The sequence below is a fragment of the Coregonus clupeaformis genome, chromosome 6 (genome assembly GCF_020615455.1).
Source record: "Coregonus clupeaformis isolate EN_2021a chromosome 6, ASM2061545v1, whole genome shotgun sequence".
NCBI classification, from domain to species: Eukaryota; Metazoa; Chordata; class Actinopteri; order Salmoniformes; family Salmonidae; genus Coregonus; species Coregonus clupeaformis.
Window position 1 is genome coordinate 29,529,350 of NC_059197.1, and position 19,857 is coordinate 29,549,206.

The 19,857-nt window shown below is 49.4% G+C and overlaps 1 protein-coding gene across 1 annotated transcript in view; it reads left to right on the forward strand.

The window, feature by feature from the left end:
• Window positions 1-19,857, forward strand: part of LOC121559952 (contactin-5-like) — a 326,846-nt gene that overhangs the window by 201,640 nt on the left and 105,349 nt on the right. The window contains exon 9 of the mRNA XM_045219969.1: window positions 12,614-12,789. Coding sequence (XP_045075904.1) covers window positions 12,614-12,789 — 176 coding nt within the window. The remainder of the gene's footprint in view (window positions 1-12,613; window positions 12,790-19,857) is intronic.

Sequence of the window (19,857 nt, forward strand, 5' to 3'; positions counted from 1 at the left end):
TAGGGAGGGAGGGAGGGAGGTGAGAATATAAAGGAAGGAGGGAGTTGAGATATAGGAGGAGGAGGTGGAGATATAGAGGGGGGGAGGTGGAGATATAGGAGGGAGGGAGGTGGAGATATAGGGAGGGAGGTGGAGATATAGGAGGGAGAATGAGGTGAGATATAGGGAGGAGGTAGAGATATGAAGAGGGAGGAGGAGGGAGTAGAATATAAGGAGGGAGGGAGGTGAGAGATAGGGAGGGAGGAGGTGTAGATATAGGAGAGGGAGGTGGAGAATAGGGAGGGAGGTTGGAGATATAGAGGAGGTGGAGAATATAGGGAGGGAGGGTGGAGAAAAAATAAGGGAGGAGGAGGGAGGTGGGAGATATAGGAGGGATGGAGGAGATATAGGGAGGGAGGGAGGTGGAGACTAAAGAGGGAGGAAGGTGGAGATATAGGGAGGAGGGAAGGGAGGGAGGTGGGAGATAGGGAGGGAGGAGGTGGAGATATAGGGAGGAGGAGGAGATAATAGGATGGGGAGGAAGTGCAGATATAAGGAGGGAGGGAGGTGAGATAAAGGAGGGAGGGAGGTGGAGATATAAGGAGGAGGAAGGTGCAGAATACGAGGGAGGGAGGGAGGAGGTTGAGAGTATAGGGAGGGAGGGAGGAGAATATAGGGAGGGGGAGGGAGGTGAGATATAGGGGAGGGGTGGGGAGTGGAGATATAGGAGGGGAGGGAGGTGAGAATATGGAGGGAGTTGGAGATATAGGAGGGAGGGAGGAAGGAGATAGGGAGGGAGGGAGTTGGAGATAGAGGAGGGAGGGAGGGTGAGATATGGAGGGAGTTGGACATATAGGAAGGGAGGAGGGAGGTGAGATAAAGGGAGGAGGGAGGGAGTGAGATATAGGAGGGAGGGAGTTGGAGATATGAGGAGGGAGTGTAGGAGATAAAGGAGGAGGGAGGGAGAGAGATGGAGATATAGGGAGGGAGGGAGGGAGGTAGAGATATAGGGAGGAGGGAGTTGAGATATAGGAGGGAGGAGGAGGATAAGGGGGGGGAGGGAGGGAGTGGGAGAGATATAGGAGGAGGGAGTGGAGATATATGGAGGAGGGAGGTGGAGATTAGGAGGAGGGAGGTGAGATGATCAGGGAGGAGGGAGGTGAGAATAGGAGGGAGGGGAGGGAGGTGGAGATATAGGAGGAGGGAGTGAGAGTATAGGGAGGGAGGGAGGGAGGTGGAGATATAGGAGGGAGGGAGGTGGAGATAGGGAGTGGAGGGAGGTGAGAATATAGGGAAGGAGGGAGTGGGGAGATATGAGGGGAGGGAGGTGGAGATATAGAGGAGGGAGGAGATATAGGAGGAGGGATGGTTATATGGAGGAGTGGAGGTGTAGACATAGGGGAGGGAGGGAGGAGGCAAGATATAGGAGGGAGGAGGTGGAGAAATAGGGGAGGGAGGGAGGGAGGTGGAGATATAGGAGGAGTAGTTGGAGATATAGGAGGAGGGTGGGGAGATATAGAGGGAGGGAGCTGCAGAATATAGGGAGGAGGGAGGGAGGGAGGGAGGGAGGGAGGGAGGGAGGGAGGAGGGAGGGAGGAGGGAGGGAGGGAGGGAGGGAGGGAGGGAGGAGGGAGGGAGGTGAGAAATAAAGGAGGGAGGAGGGAGGTGGAGAATAGGAGGAGGGAGTTGGAGATAAAGGAGGGAGGAGGTGGAGGATATAGAGGGAGGGAGGTGGAGATATGAGGGAGGGAGGTGGAGATATAGGGAGGGGAGGGGGAGGGGAGGGAGGTAGAGAATAAGGAGGGAGGGAGGTGAGAATAGGGAGGAGGGAGGTGTAGATATAGGGAGGAGGTGGAGATATAGGAGGAGTGAGATATAGGAGGAGGTGGAGATAAGGAGGGAGGGGAGAAAGGTAGGGAGGGAGGGGAGGGAGATAGAGGGAGGGAGGTGAAGATATAGGAGGGAGGAGTTGGAGATATAGGAGTGGAGTGTAGGATATAGGAGGAGGGAGAAGTGGAGATATAGGGAGGAGGGAGGTGGAGATATAGGAGGGAGGAGTGGAGATATAGGAGGGAGGAGTGTGAGATATAGGAGGAGGGAGGTGGAGATATAGAGGAGGAAGGTGAGAATATAGGAGGGAGGAGGTAGGTGGAGATAGAGGAGGAGGAGGGTGGAGAATTAGGAAGGAGGAGGTGAGATGTATAAGGAGGGATGGAGAAGTGGAGGGAATGGGAGGTGAGATTAGGGAGGAGTTGAGATATAGGGAGGAGGGAGGATGAGATATAGGAGGAGGGAGTTGTGAGTATAGGAGGAGGGAGGGAGGGGAGGCTATAGGAGTGGAGGGAGTGGGAGATATAGGAGGAGGTGAGATAGGAGTAAGGGGGGAGGTGGAGATATAGGAGGAGGTAGGTGCAGATATAAGGAGGAGTTGAGAAATAGGAGGTATAGAGGGAGGAAGGAGATTGGGATGAGGGAGGTGAGATCTAGGGAGGAGGAGTTAGGCAAGGCAAAGGCGAGCATACCGGGCGAGGGGCAGTTGAGATAGCCGAGGAGCGAGGAAAAGCAAGGGATCTGCAGATATAAGGAGCAGCCGAGATATGCGATAGATATGGGAGCATCTCAAAGGGAGGCAGGGAGCGACATCCTGGGTTGGAGATCAAGGAGGGAGATTTTGGAGGGAGGAGAGTATAGAAGGAGGAGGGAGGGAGATGTAGGGTAGAGGAGGAGGAGATAGGAGGAGTAGAGATATAGTAGTGAGGGAGGTGGAGATATAGGAGGGAAGGCGAGTAATATAGGAGGAGGGAGGTTAGAATAGGAGTAGGGAGACAGGTGAGAATATGGAGAATAGGAGGAGGAGCTGGAGATAGGGAGGGAGGGAGGATAGGAGGGAGGCGGAGATATAGTAGGGAGGGAGGTAGAGATAGGAGGGAGGTGGAGATATAGGAGGGAGGGAGGGAGGTAGAGAATAGGAGGGAGGGGAGGTGAGAGATATGGAGGGGGAGGGAGTGGAGATATAGGGAGGGAGTGAGATATAGGAGGGAGGGAGGTGGAGATATAGAGGAGGAGGAGGGAGGTAGAATGTGGAGGAGGGAGGGAGGGGAGATATAGGAGGGAGGGAGTTGGAGATATAGGAGGAGGAGGTGAGAATATAGGGAGGGGAGGGGGGAGGTAGAGGATAGTGGAGGAGGAGGGGAGAAATAGGGGAGGAGGAGGGAGGAGGGGAGATATAGGGAGGGAGGGAGTTGGAATAAAGGGAGGGAGGGAGGTGAGATATAGGAGGGAGGGATGTTGAGATATAGGGAGGGAGGGAGGTGGAGATACAGGAGGAGGAGTGGAGGGGAGGAGGAGAGTATATAAGGAGGGAGGAGGTGGGAGATATAGGGAGGGAGGGAGGTGGAGATATAAGGGAGGAGGTGAGATATAAGGAAGGAGGGAGGTGGAAAGTAGGAGGGAGCGAGTTGGAGATATAGGAGGAGGGAGGTGGAGATATAGGGAGGGAGTGGAGAAATAGGGAGGGAGGGAGGTGGAGATATAGGGAGGAGGGAGTTGGAGATATAGGGAGGAAGGAGGAGAATAGGAGGGGAGGTGAGATATAGGAGGGAGGGAGGGAGTGGAGAAACAGGGAGGGAGGGAGGTGGAGATATAGGAGGAGGGAGGGAGGTAGAGATATAGGAGGAGGAGTTGAGAGATATAGGGAGGGAGGGAGGTGGAGATATAAGGGAGGAGTTGGACATAGGGAGGAGGGAGGAGGTCGAGATATAGGGAGGGAGGGAGTTGAGATATAGGAGGGAGGGAGGTGAGAGACAGGAGGAGGGAGGGAGAGAGGTGAGAGATATAGGAGGGAGGGAGGGAGGAGATAGAGAGGGGAGGGAGTTTGGAGATATAGGGAGGGAGGGAGGTGGAGATATAGGGAGGGAGGAGGAGGGAGGTAGAGATATAGGAGGTAGGGAGGTGGAGAAATAGGGAGGGAGGGTGGGAGGTGGAGATATAGGAGGGAGGGAGTTGGAGATATAGGGAGGGAGGGAGGTGAGAGATAAGAGGAGGAGGGAGGGAGGTGAAAAAATGGGGAGGAGGGAGTTGGAGATAGGGAGGGGGAGGTGGAGATAGGGAGGAGGAGGTGGGATATAGGAGGAGTTGAGACATAGGGGAGGAGGGAGGAAGGAGAATAGGAGGAGGGAGGTGGGAGAATAGGGAGGAGGGAGGAGGTGGAGATATAGGGAGGGAGGGAGGTGGGAGATATAGGGAGGGTGGGGAGGTGGAGATATAGGGAGGGAGGAGGTGAGATATAGGGAGGAGTTACGGAGATATAGGAGGAGGGAGGAAGGAGATATAGGGAGGGAGGGAGGTGGAGAGATAGGAGGGAGGGAGGGAGGAGGGGAGATATAGGAGGAGGGGAGTTGGAGATATAGGAGGGAGGGAGGTGGAGATAAGGAGGGAGGGAGGGTTGAGATATAGGAGGGAGGGGTGAGATATAGGAGGAGGAGGGAGGTGTAGATATAGGGAGGAGGAGGGAGGTAGGGAGAGATATAGGGAGGGAGGGGAGTGAGATATAGGAGGAAGGGAGGTGGAGATATAGGAGGAGTTGAGATATAGGGAGGAGGGAGGGTGGAGAATAGGAGCGATGGAGTTGGGAGATAAAGGAGGGGAGGTGGAGATAGGAGGAGGAGAGGTAGAGATAGGGAGGAGGAGATATAGGAGGAGGAGGAGTAGATATAGGGGAGGAGGAGGTTAGATATGGAGGAGGGAGGTGGAGATATAGGAGGAGTTAGAATAGGGAGGAGGGAGGAGGAGATAGAGAGAGGGAGGGACGAGGAGGTGGAGATATGGAGGGGAGGAGGGAGGGTGGAGATAAAGGGAGGGAGGGAGTTGGAGATATAGGAGGGGAGGGAGGACATATAGGAGGGAGGAGGGAGGTAGGAGAGTATAGGGAGGAGGGAGGGGAGGAGAAATAGGGAGGGAGGGAGGGAGTGGAGATATAGGAGGGAGGGATCGCTGAGATATAGGGAGGGAGGGAGGAGAACAGGGAGGGAGGGAGGAGAGAGGGGGAGGGAGGGAGGGAGGGAGAGGAGGGGGAGGGAGGGAGGGAGGAGGGAGGGAGTGAGGGAGGGAGGAGGAGGGAGGGAGGAGGAGGGAGGGAGGGAGGGGAGAAATAGGAGGAGGGAGGGAGGGAGATAGGAGGGAGGGAGTTGGAGATATAGGGGGGAGGGAGGTGGAGATATAGGGGGAGGGAGGTGGAGATATAGGGAGGAGGGGAGGTGGAGATATAGGAGGGGGAGGAGGATGTAGATGGAGGGAGGGAGGTGGAGATATAGGAGGGGAGGTGAGATATAGGGAGGGAGGGAGATAGGGAGGGAGGTGAGATATAGGGAGGGGGAGGAGAAGGGAGGGGGGAGGTGGGATAAGGGAGGGAGGGAGGTGGGAGATATAGGGAGGGAGGGAGGGAGGTGGAGAAATAGGAGGAGGGAGGTGGAGATATAGGGAGGAGTTGGAGATATAGGGAGGAGGGAGGTGAGAGATAGGAGTAGGGAGGAGGAGATAGGAGGGAGGTGAGATATAGGGAGGGAGGGAGGAGGTAGAGATATAGAGGGAGGGAGTTGGAGATATAGGGAGGAGGGAGGGAGGGATATAGGGAGGGAGTTGGAGATATAGGGAGGGAGGGAGGGAGGTAGAGATAAAGGAGGGAGGGAGGGAGCTCGAGATATAGGAGGGAGGGAGTGAGATAGGAGGGGGAGGTGGAGAATAGGGAGGGAGGGAGGGAGTGGAGATTAGGAGGGAGGGAGGAGAGATATGGAGGAAGGAGTTGGAGATATAGGAGGGAGGAGGTGGAGATATAGGGAGGAGGGAGGTAGAGATATAGGAGGGAGGGAGGTGGAGATATAGGGAGGGAGGGAGGGAGGTGGAGATATAGGAGGGAGGGAGGGTGGAGATATAGAGGGAGGGAGGTGGGAGAATAGGGAGGGAGGGAGGTGAGATATAGGGAGGGAGGGAGGTGGAGAAGGGGGAGGGAGGGAGGTGGGAGATATAGGGAGGGAGGGAGGTGGAGAGATAGGGGAGGAGGGAGGTGTAGATATATGAGGGAGGGAGGTGGAGATATAGGGAGGGAGGAGGTGGAGATATAGGAAGGAGGGAGGTGGAGATATAGGGAGGGAGGTGGAAATGGAGGGAGGGAGGAGAGAGGAGAGAGGGAGGGAGGCAGAGATAAGGAGGAGGGAGGTGGAGAAATAGGAGGGAGGGAGGGAGGTGGGAGATATAGGGAGGAGGGGAGTTGGAGATATAGGGAGGAGGGAGGTGGAGATATAGGAGGAGGGAGTAGATATGAGGAGGGAGGAGATGGGATGGAGGGAGGGAGGGAGGGAGGGGAGGAGGAAGAAAAGGGAGGAGGAGGAGGTGGAGATATAGGGAGGAGGGAGTTGGAGATATGGGAGGAGGGGTTGAGATATAGGGAGGAGGGAGGTGGAGATATAGGAGGGAGGGAGGTGGAGATATAGGAGGAGGGAGGGAGGGAGATGAGGGAGGGAGGGAGGTAGGAGGGAGGAGGAGGTAGAGATATAGGGAGGGAGGGTGAGATATAGGGAGGGAGGTGTATAGGGAGGAGGGAGGAGGGAATATAGGAGGAGGTGGATATAGAGGAGGGAGGGAGGTAGGAGAAATAGTAGAGGAGGGGAGGTGAGATATAGGGAGGAGGGAGGTGGAGATATAGGGGGAGGAGGTTGGAGATATAGGAGGAGGGAGGGAGGTAGAGATATAGGGAGGAGGGAGTAGGGAGGTGAGATATAGGAGAGGGAGGGAGAGTAGAGATCAAGGGAGGGAGGGAGGGTGAGAAATAGGGAGGGAGGAGGTGGAGATTAGAGGAGGGAGGGAGGGAGGTGGAGATATAGGGAGGGAGGGAGGAGTGGAGATATAGGAGGGAGGAGTGGAGATATAGGAGAGGGAGGGAGGTGGAGATATAGGGGAGGGAGGGAGGGAGGTAGAGATATAGGGAGGAGGGAGGTGGAGAAATAGGGAGGAGGAGGAGAGGTGGAGATAGAGGAGGAGAGGAGGGAGTGGAGGTAGGAGGGAGGAGGGAGGTGAGAGATAGGGAGGGAGGAGGAGAAGTGGAGATATAGGGAGGGGAGGATGTAGAGATATAGGGAGGAGGAGGTGAGGAGGGAGGGAGGGAGGAGGGAGGTGGAGATATAGGAGGAGGAGAGGGAGGGAGGGAGGGAGGTGATATAGGGAGGGGAGGGAGGTGGAGATATAGGGAGGAGGAGGTGGAGATATAGGGAGGGAGGATGGAGATATAGGAGGGAGGGAGTGGAATATAGGGAGTGGGAGGTGGAGATTATAAGGGAGGGGAGGAGAGAAGGAGAGTGGAGATAGTGGAGGAGAAGGAGGGAGGGAGGTGGAGATATAGGGAGGAGAGGGAGAGTTGAAGTGTAGAAGAGGAGGAGTTGAGATATAGAGAGGAGGAGTTGGAGATATAGGGAGGAGGGAGGTGGAGATATAGGAGAGGGAGGGAGGGTGGGAGAGATATAGGAGGAGGGAGAATAGGAGGGAGTGAGGGAGATAGGTGAGGGAGTTGAATAATAGGAGGAGGGAGGTGGAGATATAGAGAGCATGGAGGTGAGATATAGGGAGGAGGAGGTGGAGATAGGAGGAGGTGGAGATATAGTGAGGGAGGTGGAGATATAGGAGGGAGGAGTTGAGATATAGGGGAGGGAGGTGGAGATATAGGGAGGGAGGGAGAGGAGGGAGGGAGGTAGAGATAAGGGAGGGAGGTGGAGATATAGGGAGGGAGGAGGAGGTAGAGATATAGGGGAGGGAGGGAGGTGGGAGATAGATGAGGGAGGGAGGTGGAGATAGGGAGGGAGTTGGAATATAGGAGGGAGGGAGGTGGAGATATAGAGAGGAGGGACGGGAGGTGGAGATATGTGGGGGAGGGAGGGAGGTGGAGATATAGGGAGGGAGGAGTTGAGATATAGGAGGGAGGGGTGAGGAAATAGGAGGAGGGAGGGAGGTAGAGATATAGGGAGGAGGGAGGTGGAGAAATAGGGAGGTGGGAGAGGGAGGGAGGTTGGAGATATAGGGAGGGAGGGAGGTGGGAGATAGGGAGGGAGGGAGTTGGAGAGAGGGAGGGAGGGAGGGAGGGAGGAGGGAGGGAGGGAGGGAGGGAGGGAGGGGAGGAGGAGGGAGGAGGAGGGAGGGAGGAGGGAGGTGGATTAATAGGGAGGAGGAGGGTGGAGATATAGGGAGGAGGGAGTTGGGATATAGAGGGAGGGAGGAGGTGGAGATATAGGGAGGGAGGGAGGTGGAGATATAGGAGGGAGGGAGGTGGAGATATAGGGAGGGAGGGAGGGAGGGAGGGAGGTAGAGATATAAGGAGGGAGGAGGTGGAGATATAGGGAGGAGGGAGGTGGAGATATAGGAGGGAGGTGGAGATATAGGGAGGGAGGTGGGAAGATAGGGAGGGGGAGGGAGATATAGGGAGGGGTGGAGAAATAGGGAGGAGGGAGGTGGAGATATGGAGGGAGGGGAGTTGGAGATATAGGGAGGGAGGGAGGTGGAGATATAGGGAGGGGAGGTGGAGATATAGGGAGGGAGGGAGGAGAGTGGAGATAAGGGAGGGAGGGAGGGAGGTAGAGATATAGGGAGGGAGGGGATTGGAGATATAGGGAGGAGGGAGGTGGAGATATAGGGAGGGAGTTGGACATATAGGGAGGGAGGGAGGGAGGTCGAGATATGGGGAGGGGGAGTTGGAGATATAGGGGAGGAGGGAGGTGGAGATATAGGGAGGAGGAGGGAGGAGATGTGGAGATATAGGGAGGGAGGGAGGGAGGTAGAGATATAGGGAGGGAGGAGTTGGAGATATAGGGAGGGGAGGGAGGTGGAGATATAGGAGGGGAGGGAGGGAGGTAGAGATATAGGGAGGGAGGAGGTGGAGAAATAGGGAGGAGGGAGGGAGGTGGAGATATAGGAGGGAGGGAGGTGGAGATATATGGAGGGAGGGAGATGGAGAAATAGGGAGGGAGGAGGGAGGTGGAGATATGGGGAGGAGGGAGGTGGAGATATAGGGAGGGAGGGAGGGAGGTGGAGATATAGGAAGGGAGGGAGGTGGAGATATAGGGAGGGAGGGAGGTGGAGATATAGGGAGGGAGGTGGAGATATAGGGAGGGAGGGAGGTGGAGATATAGGGAGGGAGGGAGGTGGAGATATAGGAGGGAGGTGGTGATATATGGAGGGAGGGAGGTGGAGATAGGTGGAGGGAGGGAGGGAGGTGGAGATATAGGGAGGGAGGGAGGTGGAGATATAGGGAGGGAGGGAGGGAGGTGGAGATATAGGGAGGGAGGGAGGTGGAGATATAGGGAGGGAGGGAGGTGGAGATATAGGGAGGGAGGGAGGTGGAGATATAGGGAGGGAGGGAGGTAGAGATATAGGAGGGAGGAGGGAGGGAGGTGGAGATATAGGGAGGGGGGAGGTGGAGATATAGGGAGGGAGGGAGGTGGAGAAATAGGGAGGGGAGGGGAGGGAGGGAGGTGGAGATATAGGGAGGGGGGAGGGAGGTGGTGATATAGGGAGGGAGGGAGGTGGAGATATAGGGAGGGAGGAGGTGGAGCTATAGGGGAGGGAGGGAGGTGGAGATATAGGGAGGGAGGGAGGTGGAGATATAGGGAGGGAGGGGGGAGGGAGGTAGAGATATAGGGAGGGAGGGAGGTGGAGATATAGGGAGGGAGGGAGGTGGAGATATAGGGAGGGAGGGAGTTGGAGATATAGGGAGGGAGGAGGTGGAGATATAGGGAGGGAGGGAGGGAGGTGGAGATATAGGGAGGGAGGGAGGTGGAGCTATAGGGAGGGAGGGAGGTGGAGATATAGGGAGGGAGGGAGGTGGAGATATAGGGAGGGAGGGAGGGAGGGAGGTAGAGATATAGGGAGGGAGTGAGGTATATACTGTATAAGCAGCATTCACAGTTGAGATCTAAAGAGGCCCTGAGTGTAGAGTGTTTTTGACCTGTGTCAGGGTTTAGTATTCAGGATTTGTTTTGATAATGGCACTTCAGATTTCAGGTGTGCTTTTGTCAATTTTTCTGGATTATCGTTGCCATGCCACACTAGCCATAGGTCTACAGATGGCATAGTCCCATGTAGCTGTTGGTTGAGCATGGCAACGCCAGGGTTGTGTGTTCGATTCTCATGGGGGACCAGTATGAAAATGTATGCACTCACTACTGTAAGTCGCTCTGGATAAGAATGTACAAAATAACACAGTCAGAATTGATTAAGGGCCAGGAAATACAGATCTGCGACCAGGCTACCGTTAGCTGTGGTGTGTCCTAAGATGACAAAGCTATAGGCTAGAGTTAGCGGTTATCTCTGACTGTTGTTGTCTTGCCTTATATTATAAGCCTTTTACACAGTAGATGGTATGACACTAAGTTGACAATAACCAGTGTTAGCACGTGAATATGACTGTGTCCAGGTTAGCGTTAGCATTATAGCCTAGCAGTGTTGTGTCCTAAGCTAGCTTTAGCAGTGTCCTGTCCAGAGGTGTTGTGATGACAGTGCTAAGATGTAGCAGTATTGTGTGTTGTGATGACAGTGCTAAGATGTAGCACTGTTGTGATGACAGTGCTAAGATTTTGCAGTAGTATTGTGTGTTGTGATCACAGTGCTAAGATATAGCAGTATTGTGTGTTGTTATGACAGTGATAAGATGTAGCACTGTTGTGATGACAGTGCTAAGATTTTGCAGTATTGTGGGTTGTGATGACAGTGCTAAGATTTTACAGTAGTATTGTGTGTTGAGATGACAGTGCTAAGATGCAGCAGTATTGTGTGTTGTGATGACAGTGCTAAGATGCAGCAGTGCTGTGTGTTGTGATGACAGTGCTAAGATGTAGCAGTGCTGTGTGTTGTGATGACAGTGCTAAGTTGTAGCAGTATTGTGTGTTGTGATGACAGTGCTAAGATGTAGCAGTGCTGTGTGTTGTGATGACAGTGCTAAGTTGTAGCAGTATTGTGTGTTGTGATGACAGTGATAAGATGTAGCAGTGCTGTGTGTTGTGATGACAGTGCTAAGATGCAGCAATGCTGTGTGTTGTGATGACAGTGCTAAGATGTAGCAGTGCTGTGTGTTGTGATGACAGTGCTAAGTTGTAGCTGTATTGTGTGTTGTGATGACAGTGGTAAGTTGTAGCAGTATTGTGTGTTGTGATGACAGTGCTAAGATATAGCAGTATTGTGGGTTGTGATGACAGTGCTAAGATTTTGCAGTAGTATTGTGTGTTGAGATGACAGTGCTAAGATGCAGCAGTATTGTGTGTTGTGATGACAGTGCTAAGATGTAGCAGTGCTGTGTGTTGTGATGACAGTGCTAAGATGCAGCAAAGCTGTGTGTTGTGATGACAGTGCTAAGATGTAGCAGTGCTGTGTGTTGTGATGACAGTGCTAAGTTGTAGCAGTATTGTGTGTTGTGATGACAGTGATAAGATGTAGCAGTATTGTGTGTTGTGATGACAGTGCTAAGATATAGCAGTATTGTGGGTTGTGATGACAGTGCTAAGATTTTGCAGTAGTATTGTGTGTTGAGATGACAGTGCTAAGTTGTAGCAGTATTGTGTGTTGTGATGACAGTGCTAAGATGTAGCAGTGCTGTGTGTTGTGATGACAGTGCTAAGATGTAGCAGTGATGTGTGTTGTGATGACAGTGCTAAGATGTAGCAGTGCTGTGTGTTGTGATGACAGTGCTAAGATGCAGCAGTGCTGTGTGTTGTGATGACAGTGCTAAGATGTAGCAGTGCTGTGTGTTGTGATGACAGTGCTAAGTTGTAGCAGTATTGTGTGTTGTGATGACAGTGATAAGATGTAGCAGTGCTGTGTGTTGTGATGACAGTGCTAAGATGCAGCAGTATTGTGTGTTGTGATGACAGTGATAAGATGTAGCAGTATTGTGTGTTGTGATGACAGTGCTAAGATGTAGCAGTATTGTGTGTTGTGATGACAGTGATAAGATGTAGCAGTATTGTGTGTTGTGATGACAGTGATAAGATGTAGCACTGTTGTGATGACAGTGCTAAGATTTTGCAGTAGTATTGTGTGTTGTGATGACAGTGCTAAGATATAGCAGTATTGTGGGTTGTGATGACAGTGCTAAGATTTTGCAGTAGTATTGTGTGTTGAGATGACAGTGATAAGATGTAGCAGTGCTGTGTGTTGTGATGACAGTGCTAAGATGCAGCAGTGCTGTGTGTTGTGATGACAGTGCTAAGATGTAGCAGTATTGTGTGTTGTGATGACAGTGATAAGATGTAGCACTATTGTGATGACAGTGCTAAGATTTTGCAGTAGTATTGTGTGTTGAGATGACAGTGCTAAGATGCAGCAGTATTGTGTGTTGTGATGACAGTGCTAAGATGCAGCAGTATTGTGTGTTGTGATGACAGTGCTAAGATTTTGCAGTAGTATTGTGTGTTGAGATGACAGTGCTAAGATGCAGCAGTATTGTGTGTTGTGATGACAGTGCTAAGATGCAGCAGTATTGTGTGTTGTGATGACAGTGCTAAAATGCAGCAGTATTGTGTGTTGTGATGACAGTGCTAAGATGCAGCAGTGCTGTGTGTTGTGATGACAGTGCTAAGATGTAGCAGTGCTGTGCTTCCAGAGGCCATGCGTGTGGACCTGAGCCCCAGCAGGGTGGAGGTGACGGTGGGGGAGAGCGTGGTGCTCAGCTGCAGGGTGTCACATGACCCATCTCTGGACGTGGCCTTCCAGTGGCTCCTCAACCAGCAGCCCCTCAACTTCCAACAGGAGGGTGGACATTTTGAATACATCCAAACAGTAAGTAGATATAATTCAATACAGTAGGTAGTTATAACTCAAATCAAATCACAAATCAAATCACATTTTATTGGTCACATGCGCCGAATACAACAGGTGCAGACATTACAGTGAAATGCTTACTTACAGCCCTTAACCAACAGTGCATTTATTTTAACAAAAAAATAAAACAACAACAAAAAAAGTGTTGAGAAAAAAAGAGCAGAAGTAAAATAAAATAACAGTAGGGAGGCTATATATACAGGGGGGTACCGGTGCAGAGTCAATGTGCGGGGGCACCGGCTAGTTGAGATAATTGAAGTAATATGTACATGTGGGTAGAGTGACTATGCATAAATAATTAACAGAGTAGCAGCAGCGTAAAAAGGATGGGGTGGGGGGGCAGTGCAAATAGTCCGGGTAGCCATGATTAGCTGTTCAGGAGTCTTATGGCTTGGGGGTAAAAGCTGTTGAGAAGTCTTTTGGACCTAGACTTGGCACTCCGGTACCGCTTGCCGTGCGGTAGCAGGGAGAACAGTCTATGACTAGGGTGGCTGGAGTCTTTGACAATTTTGAGGCCCTTCCTCTGACACCGCCTGGTATAGAGGTCCTGGATGGCAGGAAGCTTGGCCCCAGTGATGTACTGGGCCGTACGCACTACCCTCTGTAGTGCCTTGCGGTCGGAGGCCAAGCAGTTGCCATACCAGGCGGTGATGCAACCAGTCAGGATGCTCTCGATGGTGCAGCTGTAGAATTTTTTGATGATCTGAGGACCCATGCCAAATCTTTTCAGTCTCTTGAGGGGGAATAGGCTTTGTCGTGCCCTCTTCACGACTGTCTTGGTGTGTTTGGACCATGATAGTTCGTTTGTGATGTGGACACCAAGGAACTTGAAGCTCTCAACCTGTTCCACTACAGCCCCGTCGATGAGAATGGGGGCGTGCTCAGTCCTCTTTTTTTTCCTGTAGTCCACAATCATCTCCTTTGTCTTGGTCACGTTGAGGGAGAGGTTGTTGTCCTGGCACCACACGGCCAGGTCTCTGACCTCCTCCCTATAGGCTGTCTCATCGTTGTCGGTGATCAGACCTACCACTGTTGTGTCGTCTGCAAATTTAATGATGGTGTTGGAGTCGTGCCTGGCCATGCAGTCATGGGTGAACAGAGAGTACAGGAGGGGACTGAGCACGCACCCCTGAGGGGCCCCCGTGTTGAGGATCAGTGTGGCAGATGTGTTGTTACCTACCCTTACCACCTGGGGGCGGCCCGTCAGGAAATCCAGGATCCAGTTGCAGAGGGAGGTGTTTAGTCCCAGGATCCTTAGCTTAGTGATGAGCTTAGAGGGCACTATGGTGTTGAATGCTGAGCTGTAGTCAATGAATAGCATTCTCACGTAGGTGTTCCTCTTGTCCAGGTGGGAAAGGGCAGTGTGGAGTGCAATAGAGATTGCATCATCTGTGGATCTGTTGGGGCGGTATGCAAATTGGAGTGGGTCTAGGGTTTCTGGGATAATGGTGTTGATGTGAGCCATGACCAGCCTATCAAAGCACTTCATGGCTACAGACGTCAGTGCTATGGGTCGGTAGTCATTTAGGCAGGTTATCTTTTTTTTTTTTTTTTTTTTCGGGGGTATGGATCAGCTTAACCCTCCCGTTGTCCTAGGGTCAAAATGACCCGCCACTGTGTTGAACCAACTTTATTTAATTTTTATATTTTTTGGATCATTTGTGAGAAGGAGGCAGTGATACTTTCTTTAAAGTCTCACTGCCTCCTTCTCACAAATGATCCCAAAAATATAAAAATTAAATAAAGTTGGTTCAACACAGTGGCGGGTCATTTTGACCCTAGGACAACGGGAGGGTTTTAATATTGCAGATATATTGTATCTTCTATCAATGTAATTGTCTGCATCACTTCCAATCCCCCATGTTTTTTTTATTTTTTTATATATATATACTCCCCTTTATTACTTTTCAACCCCACCATCCTTTCCCTACTTGGAGTAAATTAGTGAACAACAATGCCCAGGCCTCTACTTCCGGTCTATACTTACTATCTACACCTTATGGACAGAGTACATTTTACAATAATTATATTATATATATTTTTATTTATTTATTTTTTTTGCTCCTGAACTTCTTCTACTCTCAACCTCTCCGATCATTTTCATGGTGTCCATCCGGTTTGCTTCTATATGCCATATCTTTCTAACTGTGCTCCTTCCCAAAAGCTCCCAACATACAACCTATATACTTATTATGGACACAGTATGCTTACATTATTAGCTATCTTTGTTATTATTTGTTGTTATTTGTTATTAGTCCCATCCTTCAACTCTATTCAATACCTCCCATCTATCTCCTAACACCATCCATATAGGATTTCTATTTGTCATATATATTTCAACCGTACTGTGATGTTATACAAAAATTCTGAACCTTTCTATTCTCATTGCTTCTACAGATTGTGAATTAAAAATAAACATTTTTGCTAAAAGCATTATTATATTATTGATTGATTGACTATGACTTTTCAGATCACCCAGTAATGCTATCTGCAAGGTTAGTTCCAGGTAAATATTGCAATCCTTTAGCCATTCCTGGACCTGTGTCCAAAAACAAGCTACAAATGGACAGAACAAAAACAAATGATCTAATGATTCTGTCTCTTCACAGCAAATCCTGCAGAGCTGGGAAGATTGTATCCCCCATATAAATAACATTCTATTGGTAGCAAGAATTTTATATAATAATTTAAATTGAAAGATTCTAATCTAGGCAGGTTATCTTAGAGTCCTTGGGCATGGGGACTATGGTGGTCTGCTTGAAACATGTTGGTATTACAGACTCAGTCAGGGACATGTTGAAAATGTCAGTGAAGACACTTGCCAGTTGGTCAGCACATGCTCGGAGTACACGTCCTGGTAATCCGTCTGGCCCTGCGGCCTTGTGAATGTTGACCTGCTTAAAAGTCTTACTCACATCGGCTACGGAGAGCGTGATCACATAGTCATCCGGAACAGCTGGTGCTCTCATGCATGCTTCGGTGTTGCTTGCCTCGAAGCGAGCATAGAAGTGGTTTAGCTCATCTGGTAGGCTTGTGTCACTGGGCAGCTCGCGGCTGTGCTTCCCTTTGTAGTCTGTAATAGTTTTCAAGCCCTGCCACATCCGACGAGCGTCAGAGCCAGTGTAGTACGATTCAATCGTAGCCCTGTATTGACTCTTTGCCTGTTTGATGGTTCGTCGGAGGGCATAGCGGGATTTCTTATAAGCGTCCGGGTTAGAGTCCCGTTCCTTGAAGGCGGCAGCTCTACCCTTTAGCTCAGTGCGGATGTTGCCTGTAATCCATGGCTTCTGGTTTGGGTATGTACGTACGGTCACTGTGGGGACGACATCATCGATGCACTTATTGATGAAGCCAGTGACTGATGTGGTGTACTCCTCAATGCTGTCTGAAGAATCCCGGAACATGTTCCAGTCTGTGCTAGCAAAACAGTTAGCAAATACAGTAGGTGATATAACTCAATACAGTAGGTAGATATAACTCAATACAGTAGGTAGATATAACTCAATACAGTAGGTGATATAACTCAATACAGTAGGTAGTTATAACTCAATACAGTAGGTAGATATAACTCAATACAGTAGGTAGATATAACTCAATACAGTAGGTAGATATAACTCAATACAGTAGGTAGATATAACTCAATACAGTAGGTACTTATAACTCAGAGTAAGTAGATTTAACTCAATACTTTAGGTAGATATAACTCAATACAGTTGGTACTTATAACTCAGAGTAAGTAGATTTAACTCAATACAGTAGGTAGATATAACTCAATACAGTAGGTACTTATAACTCAGAGTAAGTAGATTTAACTCAATACTTTAGGTAGATATAACTCAATACAGTAGGTAGTTAAAACTCAATACAGTCGGTAGTTATAACTCAGAGTAAGTAGGTATAACTCAATACAGTAAGTAAATATGACTCAATACAGTAGATAGTAATAATTCAATAAAGTAGGTAGATATAACTCAATACAGTTAGTAAATATAACTCAGTAGAATCGGTAGATACGGTGCATTCGGACATTCAGACTGGTCCCGAAACCACTCCTGCGTTATCTTGGCTGTGTGCTTAGGGTCGTTGTCCTGTTGGAAAGTGAACCTTCGCCCGAGGCTGAGGTCCTGAGCGCTCTGGAGCAGGTTTACATCAAGGATCTCTCTGTACTTTGCTCCGTTCATCTTTGCCTCGATCCTGACCAGTCTCTCAGTCCCTTCTGCTAAAAAACATGGTGCCAGGTTTCTTCCAGACGTGACGCTTGGCATTCAGGCCAAATAGTTCAATCTTGGTTTCATCAGACCAGAGAATCTTGTTTCTCATGGTCTGAGTGTCAATTAGGTGCCTTTTGGCAAACTCCAAGCGGGCTGTCATGTGGCTTTTTCTGAGGAGTGGCCTCCGTCTGGCCATTCTACAATGAAGGCCTGATTGGTGGAGTGCTGCAGAGTTGGTTGTCCTTCTGGAAGGTTCTCCCATCTCCACAGAGGAACTCTAGTGACAATTGGGTTCTCAGAGTGACAATTGGGTTCTTGGTCACCTCCCTGACCAAGGCCCTTCTCCCCCGATTGCTCAGTTTGGCCTGGCGGCCAGCTCTAGGAAGAGTCTTGTTGGTTCCAAACTTCTTCCATTTAAGAATGATGGAGGCCACTGTGTTCTTGGGGACCTTCAATGCTGCAGAAATGTTTTGGTACGCTTCCCCAGATCTGTGCCTCAACATAATCCTGTCTCGGAGCTCTACGGACAATTCCTTTGACCTCATGTCTTGGTTTTTGTTCTAGACATGCACTTTCAACTGTGGGACCTTATATAGACAGGTGTGTGCCTTTCCAAATCATGTCCAATCAATTGAATTTACCACAGGTGGACTCCAATCAAGTTGTAGAAACATCTCAAGAATGATCAATGGAAACAGGATGCACCTGTGCTCAATTTCGAGGTCATGGGAAAGGGTCTGAATTAGTAAATAAGGTATTTCTGTTTTTCTTTAATTATACATTTTCAAATATTTCTGAACCTGTTTTCGCTTTGTCATTATGGCGTATTGCGTGCAGATTGCTGAGTTTTTCTAAATGTAATCCATTTTAAAATAAAGCTGTAACATAACAAAATGTGGAAAAAGTCAAGGGGTCTGAATACTTTCCGAAGGCACTGTATAACTCAATACAGTAGGTAGTTATAACTCAAGACAGTAGATAGTTATAATTCAGTACAGTAGGTAGATATAATAGAATATGTAGTTATAATTCAATACAGTAGGTAGATATAACTCAATACAGTAAGTAACTATAACTAAATAGAGTAAGTAGCTATAACTAAATTGTCCGAATTCTTTTAGATTTTTCTGTGTTAATGGCAATGAAGAAAATGAAACTCTCCTGTAAAGAAGATTTGATTTCAACGAGGATAAATGGATAAACCTTGATCAATAAAAAAGTAGAATGAAAGATCCATTTGTTCTGTGTAATGGATAAACATTTAGTAGAAGTGTAGATTATATTGACTAAATCAGTTTGTTGGATGATCTAACCTGTATACATGCAGAGCCACATGCCTGAATGACATTTTCTCAATAACCAACATTAGGTAGGTTGAGGGGAAGGGTTTTATAGTTACTGAGTTTAGCCACGGCTCATTGCACCAAAGTCTTGTTAAACTTCAATGAGAATCAATTTGTCTAAAGGTCACATGATCACTGATGTCACTGTGATTAAAGACGCACTGAATCACACAATCAAGTTTATAAATGTCTACACAGAGACACAGTGAATCACACAATCATATTTATAAACATCTACAAAGAGAAGCAGTGACACAGTGAATTACAAAGTCATGTTAATCAACGTCTACACAGAGACACAGACAAGACTGAGATCCACACTGATTTATTTTCCCGTAGGCAGGTTGACACACATCTACAACAGAGGAGAAACACATCTACAACACAGAGGAGAAACACATCTACAACACACACTCACTCACACACACATACAGACACAAACAGACAGACCCAAGAAGGTGATACTCTTCAAATAGCTCAACACTTCCTACCAGCTGACCAGACCAAGGTTGACTGGTCACATTAAAAACACTTCCTACCAGCTGACCAGACCAAGGTGCACCTGAAAATTGGTTTATGGTTAGAAAGTGTCATTCTCCCTTTGCTGAGCAAGTAGCAGGAAGTAGCAGGAAGTAGCAGGAAGTAGCAGGAAGGGCTGATGGCTTTAAATGACCTTGGAAAGTAGGAGGTCAACAACTTCAACTATTGATTCAGGGGAAGGTACAGAACCCAGGCTGTGCCAGCCCAAACACACACACACACACACACACACACACACACACACACACACACACACACACACACACACACACACACACACACACACACACACACACACACACACACACACACACACACACACACACACACACACACACACACACACAACACACACACCCACACACACACACACACACACACACACACACACACACACACACACACACACACACACACACACACCATATGGCATTTGGTTTTACTCTATCAGCTCCCACTCAAAGAAATCATCCCTGTCCTAATTGGGATGAATCTCCCTGTTATCCTTCCAGGCCTTTATACCATTGGCTCCCATACAGCAGCACCTCTCTAGACATTACAGACAGATCTGGCTCTCTGCCGCTCCCTTCAGGCTCATGCCTTTAATAGTGTTACTTTTATACCAGCAGCACTTGTCAGTACTGAGCTATGAAGGACTCACTGAGCTCAGTAATTGGGATGGCTAAGTTTTAAAAAGCTGGCAGTCAGATGATGCGATTTGGTTGGCTAATTTATTAACCCTTGATTAGACTCTGAGAGGGTGAGAAAGATAGAGGGAAGTTAATGAAACTAAAGAGCAGGTGCTGTATGTAGAAGAGATGGGCTGTTTGACAGGAGAGCTAAAATACACTAAAACACATCTGATGAATCCGGTCGTCTCTTACTCTACATTTCCCTTAATTAGAAACCATTAAAACAGCATTTAATAAAAG